General features: G+C 42.7%; 1 protein-coding gene across 2 annotated transcripts in view; it reads right to left on the reverse strand.

Moving 5' to 3' along the window:
- Positions 1-9,509: 9,509 nt before the first annotated feature.
- Positions 9,510-24,776, reverse strand: part of sash3 (SAM and SH3 domain containing 3) — an 87,648-nt gene continuing 72,381 nt past the window's right edge. The window contains exons 6-8 of one of the 2 annotated variants that reach the window (XM_070881968.1): positions 23,136-23,342; positions 13,661-13,811; positions 9,510-10,524 (exon numbers count right to left, since the gene is read on the reverse strand). In XM_070881968.1, coding sequence (XP_070738069.1) covers positions 10,340-10,524; positions 13,661-13,811; positions 23,136-23,342 — 543 coding nt within the window. In that variant the 3' untranslated portion in view covers positions 9,510-10,339. Of the gene's footprint in view, positions 10,525-13,660; positions 13,815-23,135; positions 23,343-24,776 lie in introns of both variants that reach the window. The other variant, XM_070881967.1, reaches the window with a different exon arrangement.

Here is a 24,776-nt window from a genome sequence, read left to right on the forward strand (position 1 = left end):
GCCACCAGCAACTGATGTGTCAGCAGTGGTAGTACTGAGGGAGTGCTGAACTGTCAGAAGTGGCATTATTCAGATGTGATGTTAAACGGAGGCCCCATCTTCTGTCTGTCTTGGAAGTAAAAGATCCCGTGACGCTATTCGAAGGAGCACGGGGAGTTCTTCCCAGTGTCCTGGACAATGTTTATCCCTCAACCAACATCACTAATACAAGGTATCTGGTCATTATCATATTGCTGTTTCTGGGACACAACATAAGAAATAGGAGCAGGAGTAGGCCACCTGGCCCCTCGAGCATGCTCTGCCATTCAATAAGATCATGGCTGATCTGATCATGGACTCAGCTCCACTTCCCTGCCCGCTCCCCATAACCCTTTATTTATTCCATTATCGCTTAAAAATCTATCTCCGACTTAAATATATTCAATGACCCAGCCTCCACAGCTCTCTGAGGCAGAGAATTCCATAGATTTACAACCCTCTGAGAGAAAAAGTTCCTCCACATCTCAGTTTTAAATGGGTGGCCCCTTATTCTGAGACTATGTCCCCTAGTTTTAGTTTCCCTATGAGTGGAAATATTCTCTCTACATCCACCTTGTTGAGCCACCTCATTATCTTAAATGTTTCGATAAGATCACCTCTCATTCTTCTGAACTCCAATGTGTATAAGGCCAACCTACTCAACCTATCTTCATAATCCTCATCTCCGGAATCAACCTAGTGAACCTTCTCTGAACAGCCTCCAATGCAAGTATATCCTTTTTTTTGGCGTGGAAGCAAGTCATCCTCGTTTTGAGGGACCGCCTATGATTATGACGATCATTCCTTAAATACAGAGACCAAAACTGTACGTAGTACTCTAGGTGTGGCCTCACCAATACCCTGTACAGCTGTAGCAGGACTTCTCTGCTTTTATACTCCACCCCCCTTGTAATAAAGGCCAACATTCCATTTGCCTTCCTGATTACTTGCTGTACCTGCATACTCACTTATTGTGTTTCATGCACAAGGACCTCCAGCTCCCTCTCTACTGCAGCAATTTTTCTCCAGTTAAATTATAATTTGCTTTTCTATTTTTTTTTTTGCTGAAGTGGATAACCTCACATTTTCCCACATTATACTCCATTTGTCGAATTTTTGCCCACTCACTTAGCCTGTCTATATCCCTTTGCAGATTTTTTGTGTTCTCCTCACAATTTGCTTTACCACCCATCTTTGTATCATCAGCAAACTTGGCTACATTACACTCGGTCCCTTCATCCAAGTCATTAATATAGATTGTAAATAGTTGAGGCCCCAGCACCGATCCCTGCGGCACCCCACTAGTTACTGTTTGCCAACCAGAAAATGACCCATTTATCCCGACTCTCTGTTTTCTGTTAGCCAATCCTCTATCCATGCTAATATATTATCCCCAACCCCGTGAACTTTTATCTTGTGCAGTAACCTTTTATGTGGCACCATATCGAATGCCTTCTGGAAATCCAATTACACCACATCCACTGGTTCCTCCTTATCCACCCTGCTCGTTACATCCTCAAAGAACTCCAGCAAATTTGTCAAACATGATTTCCCCTTCATAAAATCATGCTGACCCTGTTTGATTGAATGATGCTTTTCCAAATGTCCTGCTACTGCTTCCTTAATAATGGACTCCAGAATTTTCTGTGTTGAGAGTCAAGTGATCCAATTTTTTTGTGTTGCTAATTTCTGCTGAACAGTATTAAACCTGATTTTAGAGAAAGATTGAAATGTGTTAAATAAACCTGGATAGGTGATTTGTATCTAAATGTCTAGGGAATAAAATGTGGACTTGCTTATCTTGAATGATACAGCAATATATTTTTTAAGTATCTTTTTCCTAAGTGGGCTGAAGTTATGAGTATTGTAGTGTGTCTACGAAGCATGCAATAGATGTTTAGACTTTAAACACTTCCTCCACTTTATATTTTTTTTCTGTGGATCTTCTGGGGATGTGAATTCCCTTTGAAGTACAGTTTCAGAGCTGCTGGCAGTCCTCCAATATCTTCCCCGAATAGCCATTCTTCAGTTGAGTCTCAATATTGAGCCTTGACAGATTATTTGAGGAGAGAGGGCATCCCAGCTGAGTCTGATATTTTCCTCATCCACACTCACCACAGGGTTCAATGAATAGCAAATAGGCGCAGAATTTATTTTTTTGAAGTACAGCATTTTCATGCTGCACTGATGGAGCAATAGTTGCTCGATGACACTAGACGCTTTAAAGCATCAAGAAAGTCAAATAGAGTGAACTGAATGCGATTTGTAAAAAAAAAAATTATTTTTACAAAATGTTATTCTTTCCCAATTATATCTTTTGATTGCAAGTGTATGTATTATGGAAACATAACTTTATCAATCTGCACTAAGCTTTCAGTTCCACTACCTTAGAGCCATTATTATGCATTTTAAAGTTCCATTGTCCTACAAATGGTATGAAGCACAGTTCCATTAAAATATATTTTAACAAAGCTTCTATTGGTCATTTAAAGTTTTAAAAACAATCAATTATCTAAATGCAGTGGTGGACTGAATAGTGTGCAAATAGTTGGAAACTGGAGAGTTTTGTTTCATAGGAAACTATTTTGGGGGGAATGAGGTCATACTGATGTGAGTGGTTGGTATTAAGATTATATAATTATTTTAAAAATGATTTGAAGGAAACCAGTTGCAGTCCAGGATTTGTCATTGCCACATATTTTATCTCCTCCTGGGAATGATTTGTATGTTGATTGGCAAATATATTTTTCAAGTTGCTCAGTGTTGAGGGGTGGTGCTCTCTGGGAAAAATGTGGTGCAATATTTTTAGGGAATTTTCCTAATTGATTTCCAATTACCAAATCATCCAACTGTTGAATAATTGACTATCAAAATAGTTTTTTTATTTAGACCCATGCATTGTCATTGGTACTATAGGTTCAAGCACCATCCTTTCACTGCTGTAGTTTAGGCTTTAATCCAGGGCAGATACTGGGATGAAGATACATTTCTGATGAGAGGGGAGTGTTAAATAGCCTTGCCTCAGACCCAGGCCAGACAGTAGACAATGACTGTTTTTTTTATTCTCTTCATTTAAATATATTGTGGTGAGTCTTAAACCAGTTTGATGTATAGTAATTGTTGCTAACTGATAGTATCTTCGTGAGGTCTAATACAGGCTGAGAAGGAGGAAGAGGAAAGGATAATGGAATGTCACACCTGCTGTATGGAGTTGATGTTTAAAGGACACTCATTCCATATGAGTAATGTTCAGTATGCCACTCAATTTGTGCTATGGCTGACCTGCAGTCACAGGATGCTATCAGTGAATAGAGCAGAATCTTGACTGTTAGCCGGCCCTACTTCTGCCGTCTGCTGATATTGCCATGCATCATTGGATCATTGGTCACTCTTTCAAAAACTCTTGAAATATTTTAGCACAGTTACCAAACCAAATATTGTTCCAATTCCCATTACAGTTAGTGGGTGCATGTAAGGATTTGCTTAAAGGGGTACTGTCAGGGAATCAAAACTCACCTAATGCAGAGCAATGAAAAGATGTCAAAAGGCACCTGCCCCAAAAGTTCAGCTCACGTGTCTATATTCTGCTGTGCCGCAAACACTAAAGGGAAGTTTACCCCCTCCCTTATCATTCCATGTGACTTCAAAGGCCTTTTACCTCAGGTTTACCATTTTTGTTCAGTTAGTAAAATTATGTGCTGCTGTCTAAATAAAATGTGTGAAACTAAATGCAAAAACAATTTTTTGTATTCATTGTTTATAATGAAAATTACTGTTTTAGAAAATTGTTCTACACCTTTTCAATATTCTGGTGACTGTTAATTTATGACTCCTTTATTTCATTTATCATGTATTCCTTTTCAATTAAATTAATATAATGTATCTAACTGTAAATAACTGATGTCTATAAATACAGTTCTTGTACCTAATTTATTTCAGGCGTGTGTTTCCATTGTCTTGCAACAATTTCTTGTTTTACATAAGATGGCTACTGTTCACGCGTTCCATAAACTGCACACTCGAACACCCTCTGGCACTGCCAACTGTAACAGATTATCATTTGGGAATGGTATAGTATCTGTATACATGGTCCATGATAGTAAAAACCTGATCACATTGACCGTCTGATGAAATTGTGATTTAAAGTACTGTGTGACATGTTTTCATCTTTATTCTACTGAGGTGATTTGTATCAATATTGAACTATTCAATCTTTGTGAGGGTGACCTGTTGTGTCAGACTTCAACTAATATTCTTAGGCTGTGATCTGGTTTGATAATTAAGCTATCTCTCCTATAAATACTCAGTGGCAAGGCCCAACATTTTTTGAGAGGAGATACAGGGGCCGGAATTACCCCTCCCGAAATTACCCCTCCTGATAAGGTTTCTGGTTGCCTGAAAGCATTGGCCATGGGGCTGCGTGAAATGGTCGTCGTTTTGTAAATTGCCCTACCTCAGGTTTGGAGCGGTGTCCGGGGCCATTCCTCCCATTTTCCCGCTGCGGCATGCACGCGCTGACCCCTTTCCGACTGGCGGGGACCCGCTCGCGAAATTGCCCCGCAGGAGCAGCCTTGCCACAGATCAGTGTCCCCGACAGTTTTTGGTGTCTGTACACACTCGATGTAGCATGGCGGCTCGGCTATCCTTAAAAGGGGAGGGCGCACTGCCGTGGCCGCCATGTTCATTTTTTTTGTTGGCTGACTGCCAGGTCTGGCAGACAATTATAGTCACGGGTTCGGCTGGGCCACCAACAGGCAGCCTGGCACCCCCCCCTTGGGTGCCAGGCTGCTGGACGGGCCGAAACCATCACTGCTGGCCCAGTGTTTGCCATTAAAGTGGCTGCAGAGTTCGCAGAGGCTCTCCCCTTTAATTGAAGGGGAGAGACATTGTGATGCGCCAGTGCGATGATGTTACTCCGCCCCACCACCATGATGAAGCCACTTCCGCTCACCGCCCTCCCCCCCCCCCCTGAATTTTGACGGCCAGAACACATCGAAACCGCTGGGTGCGCCTCGTTTCCTGCGGTGGGCAATTTTGGCCCCGTAACCTCTTGTTACAGGACCACATCGAGACCAGAGTGTATCTATCCCCAGTGACTGTAGAGCGTTTAAACTCCTAGATTTAATTGGTTTGGAAAAACATTTTGGATATTGTCTCATTTCCCTCCCTTTTAATATGGTCGAGTGTTTCTCTTCCTGACTGGCTTTCTAACCAATAGCGTCCGTTGATAGTCGTAGTAAGCCAAAGCAGGGAGGAGCAGTCATATTTAATACTGTGATAGATGATACATGGGTTGGGGGCTTTACTGTTTTTTGAAAAAAAAAATTATGGTTGGATAAACTATACACTCATGAATCCCTTTTGAAGCACTCTAATTATCTTACACTTTCCTAAGTAACAACTTTACAATACCTTCTCCCAATGTTCCATAGCCATTTCAACTCTGCTAATAACTGTTATTAGCAACATGTTCATTTTACTTCGGCCAATTCATAAAGAATAAAAGTGTGCAGTTTTGTCTTTGGGTTCAGCCAATCTTCATTCCCATAATCAAACCCTTTGAATAAATGACATGTCTCCACTCTCAATCCTTAATGATAACACTGGCTCTCGAAATTACTTGTATACGTACAAGTAATAAATTAGGTCCAAAGCTACATAAAATAAAAGGTCAGGAAAAGTAGAGTTAAATATTAGTTGTTTAAATGGCAGGGTCTAATTGGTGCAGCATTTTATAAATGTTCTCTAACAATGCTACTTGTTCAGTCATTAAAAATGAAGAGACTGTTGATTCACATTACATAATGAATTAAGTTGCCCTAGTGGGTGTGACAATATTTAGAGATATCACCATAATTTCTGATAGATTTGTTGGAACGATGGCTCCATTGGTTTTATAAATCAAATAACTGCTCAGGAAACATTGCTTTTTAAATTGGAAGTATAATGACTCTCAGTTAAATCGTTAATACCTGAAGAAATATCATTTCCTGCTTTTAAAATAAATACTTTGAGAAAGCTGTACTTGACATTTTCCAATTGTGGATAATTGAGCTCATCGAGAATGCCACAAGTTATGTGCTTTAGCCATAAATCAATTTTTAAACTCTCCTTCCTCTGCCCCACCTCTCTTTTTTGGGTAACTCTAACTAATCATTAGAATTTGTGTACAAGTTGTTCACTCCTTTCAATTTTCCCTCTTGGAAAGGCACTTTGCCTCTTACTATCTCCCTTAATGGACTGACTGAGATTGAGACCACAACATTGTTGAATGATAAGGGAGTCGAGGGTTATGGGGAGCGGGTGGGGAAGTGGACCCAAGTCCATGATCGGATCGGCCATGATCGTATTGAATGGCGGAGCAGGCTCGAGGGACCAAATGCCTACTCCCACTCCCATTTCTTATGTTCTTATGTTCCAACAGGCTCTTTAAATAGCGCTACTGAAGGGTCATTCCTGCCTGTTAGTGCTCCAAGTTGCTGACTGACTTTGACATGGCGAGTCAGGCGCTGGGGAGGCCAATTTCACAAATGGATCCTACAATAAGTGTAGGACCATTTTAATACCAACTCTGTTAGTTAGGCCTTGAAAGGAATTATTACTACCCATCACAATGAGGAAATGTGAGGAATGGTATTTTCTAGATGGGAGTAAATTAGTGAAACAAATATGTTTCTGTGTTAAATTAAGAAATTAAAGGAAGTATTCTGTTAAAGTGCATTTTAATGGCTCCTGCTCATGGCTTGTGTGGCACATAAACACTGCCATAGATCAGTTGTGTCAAATGGCCTGTTTCTGTGTTGTAAATTCTAGCTTTTAAAAGAAAATCACCATCCTAAGCAGTGTTCGACTTCGAAGAATTGATGGTAATTTTAAATGAATGGCATGTTGCAATATTCTGCAGATGGAACAGATTAAGATGGCGCTCCTGTGAATAGACCTAATACTCCCTCTGGAAAAAAGGTTCTACCTATGTTAATGTTTTTATTCTGTATGTAGCCATTACCACTATCATAAGAGGTGTCAAAGTATAGAAAAATGTATATTGCGCTTGCCTGAATTACGTCTTTTTACATGCAAGTTTTTGTGTTACAATTTCACCTGATATGAATTCAAAAATCAGCAACAAATCATAACTGAATAGCTACAAATTAAACATGAGCAGATCTGCCAATAAAAGAAAGGAGTGACTTTGAAGGTTGCCCAATTGGTTTTTGCACTAAGAGCTTACTATTGGAAATAAGGTGTGTGAAATAATAAAGATGTTAAAAGACATCATTTACAATGAAACACTTAAACTAACCTATACATTACAATTTTCTGCGTTCACGATGTTTCTACTGGAGGTATGTACTTCTGAGAATCTAGAATTTGTGGTCTTCCCAGAGTCATTGCTATCAGCTAAAGAAACAAGGCAGCAGACTAGAATTCCCAGCATGTATTGGTTGCAACTCCCAAAATGTTGGATTGGTAACAGTCATTCACATGCCTTTAATAGCCAGGAATAGCTTCTGGTGGAACAGCAGGTAGGTAGAGAACATTTTGTGAGACGCATTTCATCACTAGATACTAGTTCTAGATGGCTTATGAGAGCTTTAGTGTCACTCTAAGAATATATTCAAGTGGAGGAAGAGGCATCCAAAGGGAACAGGATATTGTAGAAAAGCCCCAAATTAAATGCAGCAAGGAGAGACAGTTAATGGGAGGAAACCTGAAAAAGTGTCTTGTGTCCCATGTTGACACAGATGGCCGTGGTGCTGACTACCACCTCTCTCTCCTCCAGAACTACAAATGAGTGTCTGAAGATAGGTGCACAAGTCAGTCTTCACACTGCAGTACGATTCAGGGGTTTACTAGCTATCTTACAATATCTGTTGCCATCTCCGCTAACAGCAATTACTTGATTCAGAACCTTAAAATCCTTTCCCCCATTTTAATAGGATGCTATGAGCTGCCTTAGGTGATTTGAGAGACGTGCTTTAAAAGTTAACAACCTAATTCACTCAATCATCTCATAGGAGAAGCTTGAAAGGCAGGGGACTAGGGGAAGTATACTGGGCAGAAGATGATTAGGAATATTCCTCTGATCAAACCCCCTTCATGTCACCCTCTTGTGCATTACTCTAGATACTTTCATCTCTGAAGAAGTAAATAGTGTCAGTGAGAACCTGGCAGCAGGTGATGAGTACAAGTAAGCTAGAGGAGAGTGGATGAGGATCTGGAGCTTCTCACTGGAGGCTATGAAGAAGGTTGCCTTTGGCATTGGAGTCATGGGACCAAGATATGAAAAGAAAAATGTTTGAGGAATAGCAACCGCATGGAGACTCTGAACTAGCAGTTAACGTATCCAAGGATGTGTAGCACCTACCTGTGACTTGAGTCTACAGCCTTCATTTGCATTATCAGAGAAGTGTTGTCCTCTATGCATCAATGGAGCATGTGGCAGCTTTATTGGAAACATAGAAAACAGGAGCAGTAGTCGGCCATTCGGCCCTTCGAGTCTGCACTGTCATTCAATATGATATTGGCTGATCCTCTATCTCAACACCATATTCCCACTTTTCCCCCATACCCCTTGATATCTTTTTTGTCTAGAAATCTGTCTCTCTCCCTCTTAAATATATTCAGTGACTTGGCCTCCACAGCCTTCTGTGGTAGAGAATTCCACAGGTTCACCTCCTCCACTGAAGCACAGACTGCATCCTCGGTGGTTGTGGTGTAAGGATCAGACAGAGTGACGTGAGCTAGTTTTCAGACACTTGGGGTTGAGATACAGGCTGGTCTCTGAGCTTTCAGTATATGATATCTGCCATTAGACCAAACATCCTGCTGATCACTGGACGGGGATTTAAGGCCCAATAGAATGATGGCTGGAAACGACCTGCACAAGTCTGTACAGTCAGGGCTGGAGGAGATTAAGGAGTGATGTGGCCATGAAGAAATTTGCACACGAGGGTGAGTATTTTAAATTTGGGGCATTGGGAGACTGGGAGAAATATAGGTCAAAAAAGGACAGGGATGATGGGCAAGTTGGACTTGGCATGGGGGCAGCAGAATTTTGGCTGAACTGAAGTTTGTAGAGGATGAAGAGTGGACAACAGTCCAGAAAGCACTGAAATAAGCAAATCTGGAGGTGACAAGGGTATATACGCATGTTGTATGCAGACAGCTTAAGGCAAGGCAGAGGCATATGATGTTAGAGGTGGAAACAGGCATTGCCAGTGATAGGCAGGGTTATCTAAGTGTGACATTTCTATTTCCACACTTGTCAGGTTCATAGGGGTAGCATTATCAATTTAACAAGTTAATTACTGCTGGATTATGCATTTTGTACTACAGATTCATATTTCTAGCAACTAGATTAAGAATGCTGGGAATCAAAGGCATTTAGTGTGTAATGTAGTCAATAGAATATAACAAATGGAAGATTTTTTTAAAAATTAGATAATTCTTAAGCAAAGAAACACTTTATTTAAACTAAAGTACACATTGGTTCTAAAATCAGATAGAAATATATAAAGATAACTTGCAAATCAAATTTCTTGTAAAAAAAAAAAGTTACATTTCAAAGTAAGACCTTCGCCAGTACAAAATCTTCATGCAAAACATAATTCAGTTTTAAAATCCTGAACTATACATGAGCCATAAGATCATTTTTTGGGTGTATAATTGCACCTACCACCAAGCGGACAATTTTCATGATTAGATCCATGTGTACATCATGTAACTGCAGCCTTTGGGGGATGGGGTTATAGAAAATTGAAGACAGCTGGCAGTATACAGCTGTATATCACCCGCCAGCCAAGCACATCAGAATATAGTCCTGATATGCGGGCAGTGAACAGGGCTCACCACTGTTAATGCACATTCGTAAAACTGGTCCTGATGTCTTCGGTATTCTATGCTACCAACTTGCACTGATGAAATATTACCAAAAGTTATAAATGGGCAAATATGTGCAGACACAGCACTTCCTGGTGAGGAAGGCACATAGCTGTCAGTCCTTTAATCCCCTGAGAATGGCATCTTATTTGGATCCTTGAACTTGCACAGAATTTCTATCTCTCAAAGTCCCCAAAAATGCTCCTTTCTATCAATTACTAAAGCTGAATATAATACAGGAGAAATTCTGATAAATTCCAAACAAAAAAACTGGCTCTCAATTCACAGTATTTGAATGCTTTACAAACTCTCATCATGTCGTATGTTGCAGCTTGGTACGAAAGTGGTATTGCAGTTTTCAAGCCACATTGTTTTGTATTCTTTAAGCCACTAGATGTCAGCATTAGGGTCCATTGAACAGCTGGTAGAATGATCTAGCTCAGTCTTCAGCGGGAGGGCCCTGCGTTTGCTCCTCAGTGATGCTTAATTCAGATTCTTCCTGCACGTTCTCCAAATTCTCTGAACTTTCATAGCAGCCTGAATCCCGTGGAATATCACACAGTGGGGCTGAGCTTGAGAGTTGTGCGTCAGTATTATCTCCTCGCTCTTCTGTCTCACTTCCTGCTGTAAAGCAAACACCAATACTATATGGACATGGACTAGTAACTGAGTGGCAGTGCTAAAATATTATGCAGAGAATTTATTTAGCTGTACATTATCAAGGGTTATTTTGGGGTAAGTGCGGGGGAGTGGGACTAACTGGATTGCTCTTTCAAAGAGCTGGCACAGACACAATGAGCAGAATGGCCTCCTTCTGTGCTGTATGATTCTGATTCTATTCCTAGACCAGTCAGCACCTGGTTGAATCCAGAATGAAATATGAATTGGTACTGGAATTAGTTGATACTGTTCATTCCAATATTCATCTTGCTTCTTTGCTGGGTTCACTTCTGAAAGAAACCTGTTTCAGCTTAACTCTAGAACAGAACTAGATAATGTATCAGGTTTAACCCAAAATTAAATTTACATCTGTGACAGATTCAGGTTGGATTGAAACCTGTATTCAGTGAATAATGATATCATGTGCTATAATGTTGAGCTAGCATCAGCTTGGCTAAACTGCTGGCACTCTTGCCTCTGAGTCAGAAGGTTATGGGTTTAGCTTCACTTTAGGATTTAAGTGCATAATCTAGGCTGACACTTCAGTGCAGTACTAAGGAAACTGCTGCTTGTTGGAGGTGTTTTTCTATATAAGATGTTGGGTTAGTTCAGGCGGGTATGAAGTTCCCATGGCGATATTTAAGAAAGATCCAGTGTTCTGGCCAACATTCCTTTCTCAAGCAAAAAAGAATAAATGAACTGGTCATTCATTTCATCTACTGTATGTAAGATCCCACTGTGTATACATTTGGCCGTTGTATTTGTCTGCATAACAATAACAGAAACAATTTAATGGATATGAGGCATTATGCAACATCCTGTGATGAGGTGCTTTCATACAGAAAATGTAAGCCCCAAATTTGACTTTTAGTCTATGCTGAGTTAGCCAATCTAATGTTGGGTAATAAAGGAAGCACTAGAATTGGTCTGCATGAGCTGAACTTTCAATTTCACCAGTGTGTAATAAAGGCAGTATTTGATCAGCTGCCCATTTACATACCCACTCTATTTTCCTCTCCATTGACTTCAATAGAAGTTATCTCTACTCCCTTTACCCACACTTTTGATTATATCCATGGTCTTGATTATCTGCATGTGCATTATCCACAATCTTTGCAAGAATTTTTGTGGGAGTTCAAAGGCCTAGAAATTCGGGTCATTTGCGCCTCCTGTTAGCGGCGCCAGACTTTTCGCTCGGGCGCAGTACCATTAACGCCTCCCGCTAAATTCGGCGGGAGTTTAGCAGTGGCGGTAACCCGTAGTGGCCCATTCCGCTGCGCCGGCAAGGCTAAGATCATCACTGTGCACAGCGTCCCGGTCCCTAAATTGGATGTCACCCCCTGCAGTGCGCCGGGTGATGCCAGAGATAGCTTCAGGGGATGCAAGCCTGCTTCTCCAGCCGACTGGGCCTCGAGCCTCCCGGGAGCCGCGAGTCCCAAGCGGCAGCGGCTGTGGGGCGGAGTCAGAGGGCCGGGGGGGGGGGGGGGGGGCGGAAGGAAGAGAGTGAGAGAGGCTGGGGGGAGAGGGAGGGAGAGAAAGAGAGAGAGAGAGAGAGGCTACGGGAAGGGGAGAGAGAGTGTGAGAGGCTGGGGAAGTGGGGAGATTTAGAGGCTGCGGGAGGGGGAGAGAGAGAGAGAGAAGCTGGAGGCGGGGGGAGAGGCTAGGGGGGAAGAGAGAGAGGTGGGCTGGGGGTGGGGGAGAAAGAGAGAGGGGGAGAGAGAAAGTGAGAGCCTGGGAGTGGGGGGGAGGGAGAGAGAGAGTGAGATTGGTGGGGAGAGAGCGACACGGGACACATGGATCGAAGGGGCGAAAGGGAACTCGGGAAAGACGGATCACGTTCTTCCAACCCCCTACAAGAAACATCATTGGAGTGGATGATATCCAGAAGTCACGACACTGTCACTATTCACTTCATACCCAATAAACCTGTTAACAATCCATACACAATGTCCCATCCATGGGGGAGGATACACTTGCGCTGGGGTAAGGCACCGGCTGTGGGAGGGATGGACTGGGACTGGGGTAAGGCACCGGCTGTGGGAGGGATGGACTGGGACTGGGGTAGGGCACCGGCTGTGAGAGGGATGTACTTGGACTGGGGTAAGGCACCGGCTGTGGGAGGGATGGACTGGGACTTGGGTAGGGCACTTTGGCTGGGGGAGGGATGTACTTGCACTGGGGTAAGGCCCTTGCTGTCTTCTGGGGAGCTCTGTCCTCTGTCGCTTCAGGAAGTCAAAGTGGATCGAGTTACAATTTACAAAGTCAGTGAGACCTTGGGATGGGCAGTTCCAGTTACACATTCTTGTGAAACTTCAGGATTTGACATCCTCCAAGGGGACCAATCAGAAATAAGGGGTGGAGCCTGTTGGCCATTTTTGCAGTACAAATAAGCATGTCTTTTTTATTATGCAGAATTTACAGCTTGGATGCTTCCATTTAATTAAGGGAAGAGCCCCTCCTATGCAGCACAGTGCGTAACACTGCGCCTTGCTCCCGCGCGTGTCCCAGAAGGAAGTGCAGCGTGTTATTTTACGCTCCACTTCCTTTCGGGGGCGGTAACCCCAATTTCTCGAGAGGCAAGACTTCTGCACCTGGCGCAAAGTCTGGTGCCTGGCTAGTGTTACCACCCCAAGCGGGGCCGCAATGGTTTCCCCAAATACTTCATTTTACATAAGCCAGTTAAAATTAATATTTTCATTTTTCATAGGCCCTGATTTCTTGATCCAGCAGGAAAATCATTGTTATGTGGATGTCCAATACTTGGTTACGTTTACTATCTAATGTTGGGTAAGAAGACCAACAGTGATTGTGAACCACCAGTGCTATTTTCAGAAATATTTAATCTTTAGAATTAAAAAATGGACCTTATTACCAGATGCTAGTTATTTGATTTGTTAATGTAAATGTAAATAGACCAATCAGAAACTAAAACCACACTGCAACACTAAGTATAAGGGGAATCAAAATTTTCTGCCAATTTTATTGTGGCAGATAATTGTACTTGCTGCCTGATGTTGGTACCAATGTTCTGTGGGTTTTATGGTTTATGGCTCATCTTCCACCCTTTGCATTGTGTCGACAGACTAAGGAATCCACTTACTGTCATAGTCCATGAGTAGTTCAGCAGCTGTGAGCAGCTTGGCTCTCTGCTCAGGGTCGAGGATATTCAGTTCATTCAGATGTGTCTCTTTCAGCTCTTTGAAGTCATCCAGAGTCTGGTAACCATTCAGCAGCAAAGTGGAGGTATGCTCCTGCTACAGAGAGACAAAAAAACACATTTTAACATTAGCAATACTGAGGAGAGGATCAGCATTCAATAATAAAAGTAAGCTACCATATAGAAGTACAACATCTATTTCTGTATGCAATTCAACACCATAATAGTGATTAAATGGAGAAATAGAATGTTATCAGCAAATGTTTCTTGCAGTAATTTCATAATGAGCTACTTGCATTTAAAAAACAGCTCTCACATTGTGTAATGCTCTGAGATGTTTCAATGAATTACTTTTGCAGTGTAGGGACTGTTAAGCAAAAATAATTGGCAAGAAATCTGCACCAGAATCATCTCACAAACAGCAGTGCAATGAATGGCCTGTTTTTGTATTGGTTTGGGCTGGCAGATGGGGTGTTGTTTCTTTCAATGTTAAAAATCACATCCTTCAGATAAGACAATGGAGCACTCCCTTAATACTGCACTGGAGTGTCCAATCACTCAATGTCTGGAATCCTCATTACCGTTCTGGAGTGTCAATATTCCTTTAGGTCCAAGGGATGCAAATTTCTCTTCCCATAATACGCCTGTGAGGCGCCTTGGGACATTTTACTATGTGAAAGGTGCTATATAAATACAAGTTGTTGTTGACGCAGACTTGAACATCTAGAACCGGCAGGTCTGGTTGGACCATACAAAACACTATCTGGCCCTGCTCTCCTATGCCAAAACTGGTCACTATTCCAGGATCATCCTGAAATGCAAAGATAAACTCTGGTTTATCTTCTCTACATCTTCTTAAACCACACTCCTCTGCCTCCAACAACAAGTGTGAGGAGCTCAGGGATGACTTTGTCACAAAGATTGAGACCATTAGTCCAGGAAAAGAGTGGCTAAAGTAAATGTTGGTCCCCTCGATGATGAGACTGGGGAATTAATAATGGGAAACAGGGAAATGGCAGAGACGCTGAACAAATATGTTGTATTGGTCTTCACGGTGAAAGACACTAAAAACATCCCAACAGTGGATAATCAAGGGCTATAGGGAAGGAGGATACAATCACTATCACTAAAGAAGTAATACTCAGTTAAAATAATGGGACTAGAAACATAGAAAATAGTGCAGAAGTAGGCCATTCGAACCTTCGAGCCTGCACCGCCATTCAATAAGATCATGGCTGATCATTCACCTCAGTACCCCTTTCCTGCTTTCTCTCCATGCCCCTTGATCCCTTTAGCCGTAAGGGCCACATCTAACTCCCTCTTGAATATATCCAATGAACTGGCATCAACAACTCTCTGCAGCAGGGAATTCCACAGGTTAACAACTCTCAGTGAAGAAGTTTCTCCTCATCTCGGTCCTAAATGGCTTACCCCTTATCCTGAGACTATGTCCCCTGGTTCTGGACTTCCCCAACATCGGGAACATTCTTCCTGCATCTAACCTTCCAATCCCGTCAGAATTGTATACTTTTCTATGAGATCCCCTTTCATCTTTCTAAACTCCAGTGAATACAGACTCAGTCGATCCAGTCTCTCCTCATATGTCAGTCCTGCCATCCTGGGAATCAGTCTGGTGAACCTTCACTGCACTCCCTCAATAGCAAGGACGTCCTTCCTCAGATTAGGAGAACAAAACTGAACACAATATTCCAGGTGAGGCCTCATTAAGGCCTGTACAACTGCACTAAGACCTCCCCTACTCCTATACTCAAATCCCCGAGCTATGAAGGCCAACATACCATTTGCCGCCTTCACCACCTGCTGTACCTGCATGCCAACTTTCAATGACTGATGTACCATGACACCCAGGTCTCATTGCACCTCCCCTTTTCCTAATCTGCCGCCATTCAGATAATATTCTGCCTTCATGTTTTTGCCACCAAAGTGGATAATCTCACATTTATCCATATTATACTGCATCTGCAATGCATTTGCCACTCACCTAATCTGTCCAAGTCACCCTGCAGCCTCTTAGCATCCTCACAGCTCACACCGCTACCCAACTTAGTGTTATCTGCAAACTTGGAGATATTACACTCAATTCCTTCATCTAAATCATTAATGTATATTGTAAATAGCTGGGGTCCCAGCACTGAGCCCTGCGGCACCCCACTAGTCACTGCCTGCCATTCTGAAAAGGACCCGTTTATCCCGACTCTCTGCTTCCTGTCTGCCAACCAGTTTTCTATCCACGTCAGTACATTACCCCCAATACCATGTGCTTTAATTTTGCACACCAATCTCTTGTGTGGGGCCTTGTCAAAAGCCTTTTGAAAGTTAAAATACATCACATCCACTGGTTCTCCCTTGTCCACTCTACCAGTTACATCCTCAAACAATTCTAGAAGATTTGTCAAGCATGATTTCCCTTTCATAAATCCATGCTGACTTGGACCGATCCTGTCACTGCTTTCCAAATGCACTGCTATTTCATCTTTAATAATTGATTCCAATATTTTCCCCACTACTGATGTCAGGCTAACCGGTCTATAATTACCCGTTTTCTCTCTCCCTCCTTTCTTAAAAAGTGGTGTTACATTAGCTACCCTCCAGTCCATAGGAACTGATCCAGAGTCGATAAGACTGTTGGAAAATGATCACCAATGCATCCAGTATTTCCAGGGCCACTTCCTTAAGTATTCTGGGATGCAGACTTTCAGGCCCCGGGGATTTATCGGCCTTCAATCCCATCAAGTTCCCTAACACAATTTCCTGCCTAGTAAGGATTTCCTTCAGTTCCTCCTTCTCACTAGACCCTCGGTCCCCTAGTATTTCCAAGTGGTTATTTGTACCTTCCTTCGTGAAGACAGAACCAAAGTATTTGTTCAACTGGTCCGCCATTTCTTTGTTCCCCATTATAAATTCATCTGAATCTGACTGCAAGGGACCTACGTTTGTCTTCACTAATCTTTTTCTCTTCACATATCTATAGAAGCCTTTGCAGTCAGTTTTTATGTTCCCAGCAAGCTTCCTCTCATACTCTATTTTCCCCCTCTTAATTAAACCCTTTGTCCTCCTCTGCTGAATTCTCCCAGTCCTCAGGTTTGCTGCTTTTTCTGGCCAATTTATATGCCTCTTCCTTGGATTTAATACTGTCCCTAATTTCCTTTGTAAGCCACGGTTGAGCCACCTTCCCCGTTTTATTTTTACTTCAGACAGGGATGTACAATTGTTGAAGTTCATCCATGTGATCTTTAAATGTTTTCCATTGCCTATCCACCATCAACCCTTTAAGTATAATTCGCTAGTCTATTCTAGCCAATTCACATCTCATACCATCGAAGTTACCTTTACTTGAGTTCAGGACCCTAGACTCTGAATTAACTGAGTCACTCTCCATCTTAATAAAGAATTCTACCATATTATGGTCACTCTTCCCCAAGGGGCCTCGCACAACGAGATTGCTAATTAGTCCTTTCTCATTACACATCACCCAGTCCAGGATGGCCAGCTCTCTAGTTGGTTCCTCGACATATTGGTCTAGAAAACCATCCCTAATACACTCCAGGAAATCCTCCTCCATCGCATTGCTACCAGTTTGGTTAGCCCAATCAATGTGTAGATTAAAGTCGCCCATGATAACTGCTATTCCTTTATTGCACGCATCCCTTATTTCTTGTTTGCTGCTGTCCCCAACCTCACTACTACTGTTTGGAGGTCTGTACACAATTCCCACTAGCCTTTTCTGCCCTTTGGTATTCCGCAGCTCCATCCATACAGATTCCACATCATCCAGGCTAATGTCCCTCCTTACTATTGCGTTAACTTCCTCTTTTACCAGCAACACCACCCCGCCTCCTTTTCCTTTCTGTCTATCCTTCCTGAATGTTGAATACCCCTGGTTGTTGAGTTCCCAGCCTTGGTCACCCTGGAGCCATGTCTCCGTGATGCCAATTACATCATATCTGTTAACAGCTATCTGTGCAGTTAATTCCTCCACATTATTATGATTATGCCTTGCATTGAGGCACAGAGCCTTCAGGCTTGTCTTTTTAACACGCTTTGCCCTTTTAGAATTTTGCTGTAATGTGCTGTAAAGATGGACAAGTCCCCTGGACCTCATGGCTTACATCCTAGGGTCTTAAAAGAAGTGACTGCGGAGATGGTGGGTGCATTGGTTGTGATCTACCAAAATTCCCTCGATTCTGGGGTGGTTCCAGCGGATTAGAAAACTGCATATGTAATGCCCCTATTTAAAAAAGGTGGCAGACAAAAAGCAGGAAACTATAGACCAGTTAGCCTAACAGCTGCCATTGGGAACATGCTGGAGTCCATTATTAAGGAAGCAGTAGCGGGACATTTTGGAAAAGCATAATTCAATCAAGCAGAGTCAGCATGGTTTTATGAAGGGGAAATCATGTTTGACAAATTTGCTGGAGTTCCTTGAGGATGTAGCGAGCAGGGTGGATAAGGGGGAACCAGTGGATGTGGTGTATTTGGATTTCCATAAGGTATTCAATAAGGTGCCACATAACCTTTATCTTATGCAGTAACTTTTTAACGGGGTTGGGGGTAATATATTAGCATGGATAGAGGATTGGCTAACTAACAGTAAACAGAGAGTCGGGATAAATGGGTCATTTTCCGATTGGCAAACAGTAACTAGTGGGGTGCCGCAGGGATCGGTGCTGGGGCTTCAACTATTTACAATCTATATTAATGACACTGGATGAAGGGACGGAGTGTTAAATTGCCAAGTTTGCTGATGATACAAAGATGGGTGGGAAAGCAAATTGTGAGGAGAACACAAAAAATCTGCAAAGGGATATAGACAGGCTAAGTGAGTGGGCAAACATTTGGCAGATGGAGTATAATGTGGGAAAATGTGAGGTTAGAAACATAGAAACATAGAAAATAGGTGCAGGAGTAGACCATTCGGCCCTTCGAGCCTGCACCGCCAATCCATGAGTTCATGGCTGAACATGCAACTTCAGTACCCCATTCCTGCTTTCTCGCCATACCCCTTGATCCCCCGAGTAGTAAGGACTACATCTAACTCCTTTTTGAATATATTTAGTGAATTGGCCTCAACAACTTTCTGTGGTAGAGAATTCTACAGGTTCACCACTTTCTGGGTGAAGAAGTTTCTCCTCATCTCGGTCCTAAATGGCTTACCCCTTATCCTTAGACTGTGACCCCTGGTTCTGGACTTCCCCAACATTGGGAACATTCTTCCTGCATCTAACCTGTCTAAACCCATCAGAATTTTAAACTTTTCTATGAGATCCCTTCTCATTCTTCTGAACTCCAGTGAATACAAGCCCAGTTGATCTAGTCTTTCTTGATAGGTCAGTCCCACCATCCCGGGAATCAGTCTGGTGAATCTTCGCTGCACTCCCTCAATAGCAAGAATGTACTTCCTCAAGTTAGGAGACCAAAACTGTACACAATACTCCAGGTGTGGCCTCACCAAGGCCCTGTACAACTGTAGCAACACCTCCCTGCCCCTGTACTCAAATCCCCTCGCTATGAAGGCCAACATGCCATTTGCTTTCTTCACCGCCTGCTGTACCTGCATGCCAACCTTCAATGACTGATGTACCATGACACCCAGGTCTCGTTGCACCTCCCCTTTTCCTAATCTGTCACCATTCAGATAATAGTCTCTGTCTCTGTTTTTACCACCAAAGTGGATAATCTCACATTTATCCACATTATACTTCATCTGCCATGCATTTGCCCACTGACCTAACCTATCCAAGTCACTCTGCAGCCTCATAGCATCCTCCTCGCAGCTCACACTGCCACCTAACTCAGTGTCATCCGCAAATTTGGAGATATTACATTTAATTCCCTCGTCTAAATCATTAATGTACAGTGTAAACAGCTGGGGCCCCACTTTGGTTATCGACTTTGGCAGAAAAAATAGAAAAGCAAATTATAATTTAGCTGGAGAAAAATTGCAAAGTGCTGCAGTATGGAGGGACCTGGGGTCCTTGTGCATGAAACAGAAAAAGTTAGTATGCAGGTACAGCAAGTAATCAGCAAGGCAAATGGAATGTTGGCCTTTACTGCAAGGGGGATAGAGTATAAAAGCAGAAATCATTATCTTATATGTTTCGATAAGATCACCTCTCATTCTTCTGAACTCCAATGAGTATAGGTTCCATTCTTATCTATCCAGTTGTAGCCAGAGAATCACCTACAATGGCTTATCTTCCCGCTCCTGCACCGTTACCTCCTGTGTCCCCCAAGGATCTATCAGTAGACTCCTCCTATTCCTCATGTACATGCCATTCCTTCAGTGACATCCAAAAGCATGTCATTACAACATCAGGTTCCACATGTACGCTGATGCCTCTCAGCTCTACCATGCCAGCACATCTCTCGACACCTCCACTGTCTCTGATTTGTCACACTGCTTGTCTGATATGGATGAGCAGAAATTTCCTCCAACTAAATACTGGGAAAACCGAAGCCATTGTAAAATAGCAAACATGCTACAATTTGACACATCAATGTGCCATTTTACTTGACTTAAATAAAATAGCATCCCATTGCCATGCAGCCTTTTCTGGAACCGCTCCATCTCACAACCTCTCTCTTTTAAAAGGTAGTGAATTACTTATTATTTGCAGTTTATGAGGAGACAACATCAAAGCTAACTCCTTGGCCTCTTAACAACCTGTTGTCTTAGCAACCTTTTTTAAACTTGCAGGAATACTATGCTTTAAAACAACATTTAAGCCAACTCTTTTTCCAAATCCTTTCAATGGAAAAATGGTCAAAAACTCCTTAAATTTGACAGATGTTTCCTGTTTCACATGAAGCATTGCAACTCGATGTTAAAAGAAAAGTACAGAGTTTCAGAATCTCGAAGATATAGGCAACATGCATCATAATGAGCAGCTATGTAGAGCTATATCATAAAGTTTGTACTCTATTCTCAGTCTCAATGTCATAGAACGCATTTATGGGCAATCTTGAAAGTTCAAATGATTCAACAACGCTGATTTATTCCAAATGTTTATCTCTAAGTATCACTTTGGCTGTTGTTTATGGATTCAAGCCACACTCAGGTCTTCAGCACATAATTTTCAACTGACACTTCAATGCCGTACTGGGGAGCACTGTGTTATTGAAGACTGTCCTTCAGACAAGATGTTAAATCTGTTAGTTGCAGTGGTCTAGGTAGATGTTACAAATTCCTTGGCACTATCCTGGCTAAAATTCCTCTCAATCAACATCACTAAATTCAGTGTCTTTTTCTCTTATTGTTGTTTGAATTAATGTCATAGAGTTTACAGCACAGAAAGCAGCTTATTGGCCCATCACACATGTGCTAGGTCTAATATTTAAACTGCAGCTACCTACTCCAATCACATTTCCCTGCCCTTTCTCCATATCCTTTTATATTTTGCTTCTCAAGTACTTATCCCTTTTAAATGAGTTAAGGTTTCTGCCTCATTAGCCATTTGTGGTAAAGCAATCCATATTGTAATAATTTTCTGTGCGAAAAAAAATCTTTTCATTTCCTCTTTTTAGTGATAATCCTGAGTCTCTGTCTTTTAAAAAAAACATTGGACTTGCAGAAGTCAGTTAGTTTGTTGTGATCTTTGAAACCTATATAGGACATCCTTACAGGAAGTAGACAGCTAATTTAGTTTGTGAAGGGAATATTGCCAACCCTGTGTGAGGAGTCCTACTGAACTGTACTGTTGGGGGCCGAGATTGTCCTTCCTGATAGGCCTCTGGCCGCCTGAAAGCAGTGGGCACGGGGCACCGTGGGATGGCTGCCGACTCTCTGCAGAGGGGCTCCAACACCCATTTTTAAAATTGCCCTTTATCAGGGGGTGGAGCGGTGTAGGGGACCAGGGGACATTTTGTGCTTAATTCAAGAAAAGGCAAATATGGCTCCCTCTGCACATCTGCTTCTGTTTTCCTCCACCTGTACTTAAAAATATTCTACTCATAATAATATGTTCAAGCAGAATCAGAACTGGAACAGACAGCAGCTCCAGCAATGGGCAAAAGGGTAAATATGGTATATAGTACTAAGCCATACTGGCCAGAGGTTCCAGGTTCAATTTTTGATCTCTGAGTTAGCTGGGGCAACAGTTGAAGAAATACAATTAGCCTCAGTGTTACTCGGGTCTGGAAGAAAAATCAGGCAAAAATCAGCTGCCTCCTTTCCTGCTAACTGAGACTGCCCCTACATAGGTGGGGCCCTCACAGGCTCCAACACCCAGAGGTTGTTGACCAATGGCATCTCAACAGTTGGAGCAGGGATCCGAGCAACCTGCCTTTACCTCTGCTAAAGCCACAGAAGTTGTACCATCTAGGAGTGGCTATATGTTTGACAAAATGTTATTATGTTGTGAAGTTTCTGTTTTTTAGTAGAATCACATAAAATATATTACTTTGTACCATTTTCCTGTGTTTCCCATTCTTGGTTTCTGGGTGGCAACTCACCTTTTCAGTTGTTTGTTGATGAATGGGAAGGAATGGGTGGATTGTTAGTTACAGGACTGCTTTGTGTCAGTGGGATTGAGGGGGGGGGTAGGTGGTTATTGGTAGCTGCTGTATGTGATTGTTACATTGATCCAGTGGTGGTTTACCAATACATCTGGATGATCTATGGGTGTGCAGTCAATGATGCCCTGCAGCTGTGAAAAGCCAGCCAGAGATGCAAACTTGAACACATGCTCATTCAGAATAGCGTCATCACAGGAGATGTTGACCAAATTGCTGGCCATGGCAAACAATCCATCAGCGACCTGACTTATGCATTTATGTGATATGCTGGATATGTCTCCGGCAGTGCCCTGGAAGGATGTGAAGGCACAAAGGTTGAGGGCGGTGGTCACTTCCACAACCACTGGTAATGCATGCCACTAGGTCCAGCAGGGAGCAGGTCTTCTTTTCTGAGCTTGCCGATGTCTGCCATCACCTGACGTGACAATCTGAGGCTTTGGAAGCACTGCTCATCTGAGAGGTCAAGCTGAGTCTATGCCTGTAGACCCTGTTAGGTGGGTAGTGTCTTCTGCGAGCTCGACCCCTCTGCTTCTCCCCATTCTGCTACTGCTCCCCTCTCTGCTGACCATGTGTAGGTTTCTCCAATGCAGGCAGTTGCTACTGGCACTCCCATCTCTGCTAACCACCTTTTGATATCTCCACAGCAAGCTATTGTTGCTGCTGAGGGTCATCTTGCTCCTCGTCTGAGGTCCAATCTAAGGCAGCTATGGCACCACCCATCCTGATCTTGAGTCTCAAGACCTCCACAGTCACACATGCACAAACACACACGCACACACTCTGTTCGAGTTGACATCTGGATGCACTGACATTTTCACTGAATTTAACCCCCACCTGCATTTACACCCATTACTTTTGCACAGGAATATGTAAAATGTCTCACCTGTAGATTAATCCTGTCCAATAACTCTTGCAGAGTCTTTGGTTTGGGCCGTTTGCTCTTGGAGAACAACCTTGATTTCCTGGGTTGTTCTACTTCATTTGGCAGAATATCCACATAGATAAATTTAAAGGATCCTAATTTTTTTTTTAGCAAGCCAGTCCATGTTCCTACTGGTGGCTTCTCAATGATATTTATGATATCTCCTTTCTGTTAGTAAAGAGAAAATAGGTTAGATAAATGGAGAAAGGTTAAACTGGAATGTATATGTTATGTCGATAGTGTACTTATGAATGACTCCACGAGGCAATGTGTTGTACTTGAACTGTAGTGACCTTGGTCCTTTATTCCAAACTCCAGAGTGCTGTGCAAGCCTGGTGGGCAGCCTTTTATACAGGGCCCTGCCACCAGGGCAGGAAAGCCCCGGTCTCCACCAGTTGCACCCTCTAGTGGTACCAGCATGTATGTCCACGTTGTGAACCTTATTGAAAAGTACATCAAGTAAACAAGTCTCCATCTTATACAATCTCACAGTGACTACACAGAGAGTACATCCATAGTCAGCATATACAACATCACTCTCCCCCAAGTCCTTTGTGCCAATTATCTTTGCACTATGTGCTCGGGCTTAGCTCTCCCCAGACAAGTGCCAATAGCCCTTGCACCTTGGCTGTGCTTTGGCTTGGCTCTCTCCCTGTTAAGCACCAAGTCCTTTTGCCACAATGTTGGGTAGTGGTTATCAGATTGGATGGTTCGATGATGCACTGGAGGTTCCAATGGGTTCTGAGTGTGATCCATGTGTGTGCCCATGGCTACATACATTCATTCCCCCCCACAGCGAGATCATGCAACTGGCCTGTTACATTAACATACAGGATCAGACACAGTGCAAGTACAAAGAAAGGAAGAAAAAAAAATTCCAGTTTGTATCGTGGCACCTCGGTTCCGTGATTTACATTCGTTACATAGAAACATAGAAAATAGGTGCAGGAGTAGGCCATTCGCCCTTCGAGCCTGCACCACCATTCAATATGATCATGGCTGATCATGCAACTTCAGTACCCCACTCCTACCTTCTCTCCATACCCCATGATCCCTTTAGCCGTAAGGGCCACATCTAACTCCCTATTGAATATATCCAACAAACTGGATTCAACAACTTTCTGTGGTAGAGAATTCCACAGGTTCACAACTCTCTGGGTGAAAAAGTTTCTCCTCATCTCAGTCCTATATGGCTTACCCCTTATCCTTAGACTGTGACCCCTGGTTCTGGACTTCCCCAACATCGGGAACATTCTTCCTGCATCTAACCTGTCCAATCCTGTCAGAATTTTATATGCTTCTATGAGATCCCCTCATTCTGCTAAATTCCAGTGAATAAAGGCCCAGTTGATCCAGTCTTTCTTCATATGCCTGTCCCGCCATCCCGGGAATCAGTCTGGTGAATCTTCGCTGCACTCCCTCAATAGCAATAATGTCTTTTCTCAGATTAGCAGACCAAAACTGTACACAATACTCCAGGTGTGGTCTCATCTGTACAACTGTAGTAACACCTCCCTGCTCCTATACTCAAATCCCCTCGCTATGAAGGCCAACATGCCATTTGCTTTCTTAACTACCTGCTGTACCTGCATGCCTAATTTC

This window comes from Pristiophorus japonicus, chromosome 6 (assembly GCF_044704955.1).
Source record: "Pristiophorus japonicus isolate sPriJap1 chromosome 6, sPriJap1.hap1, whole genome shotgun sequence".
NCBI classification, from domain to species: domain Eukaryota; kingdom Metazoa; phylum Chordata; class Chondrichthyes; family Pristiophoridae; genus Pristiophorus; species Pristiophorus japonicus.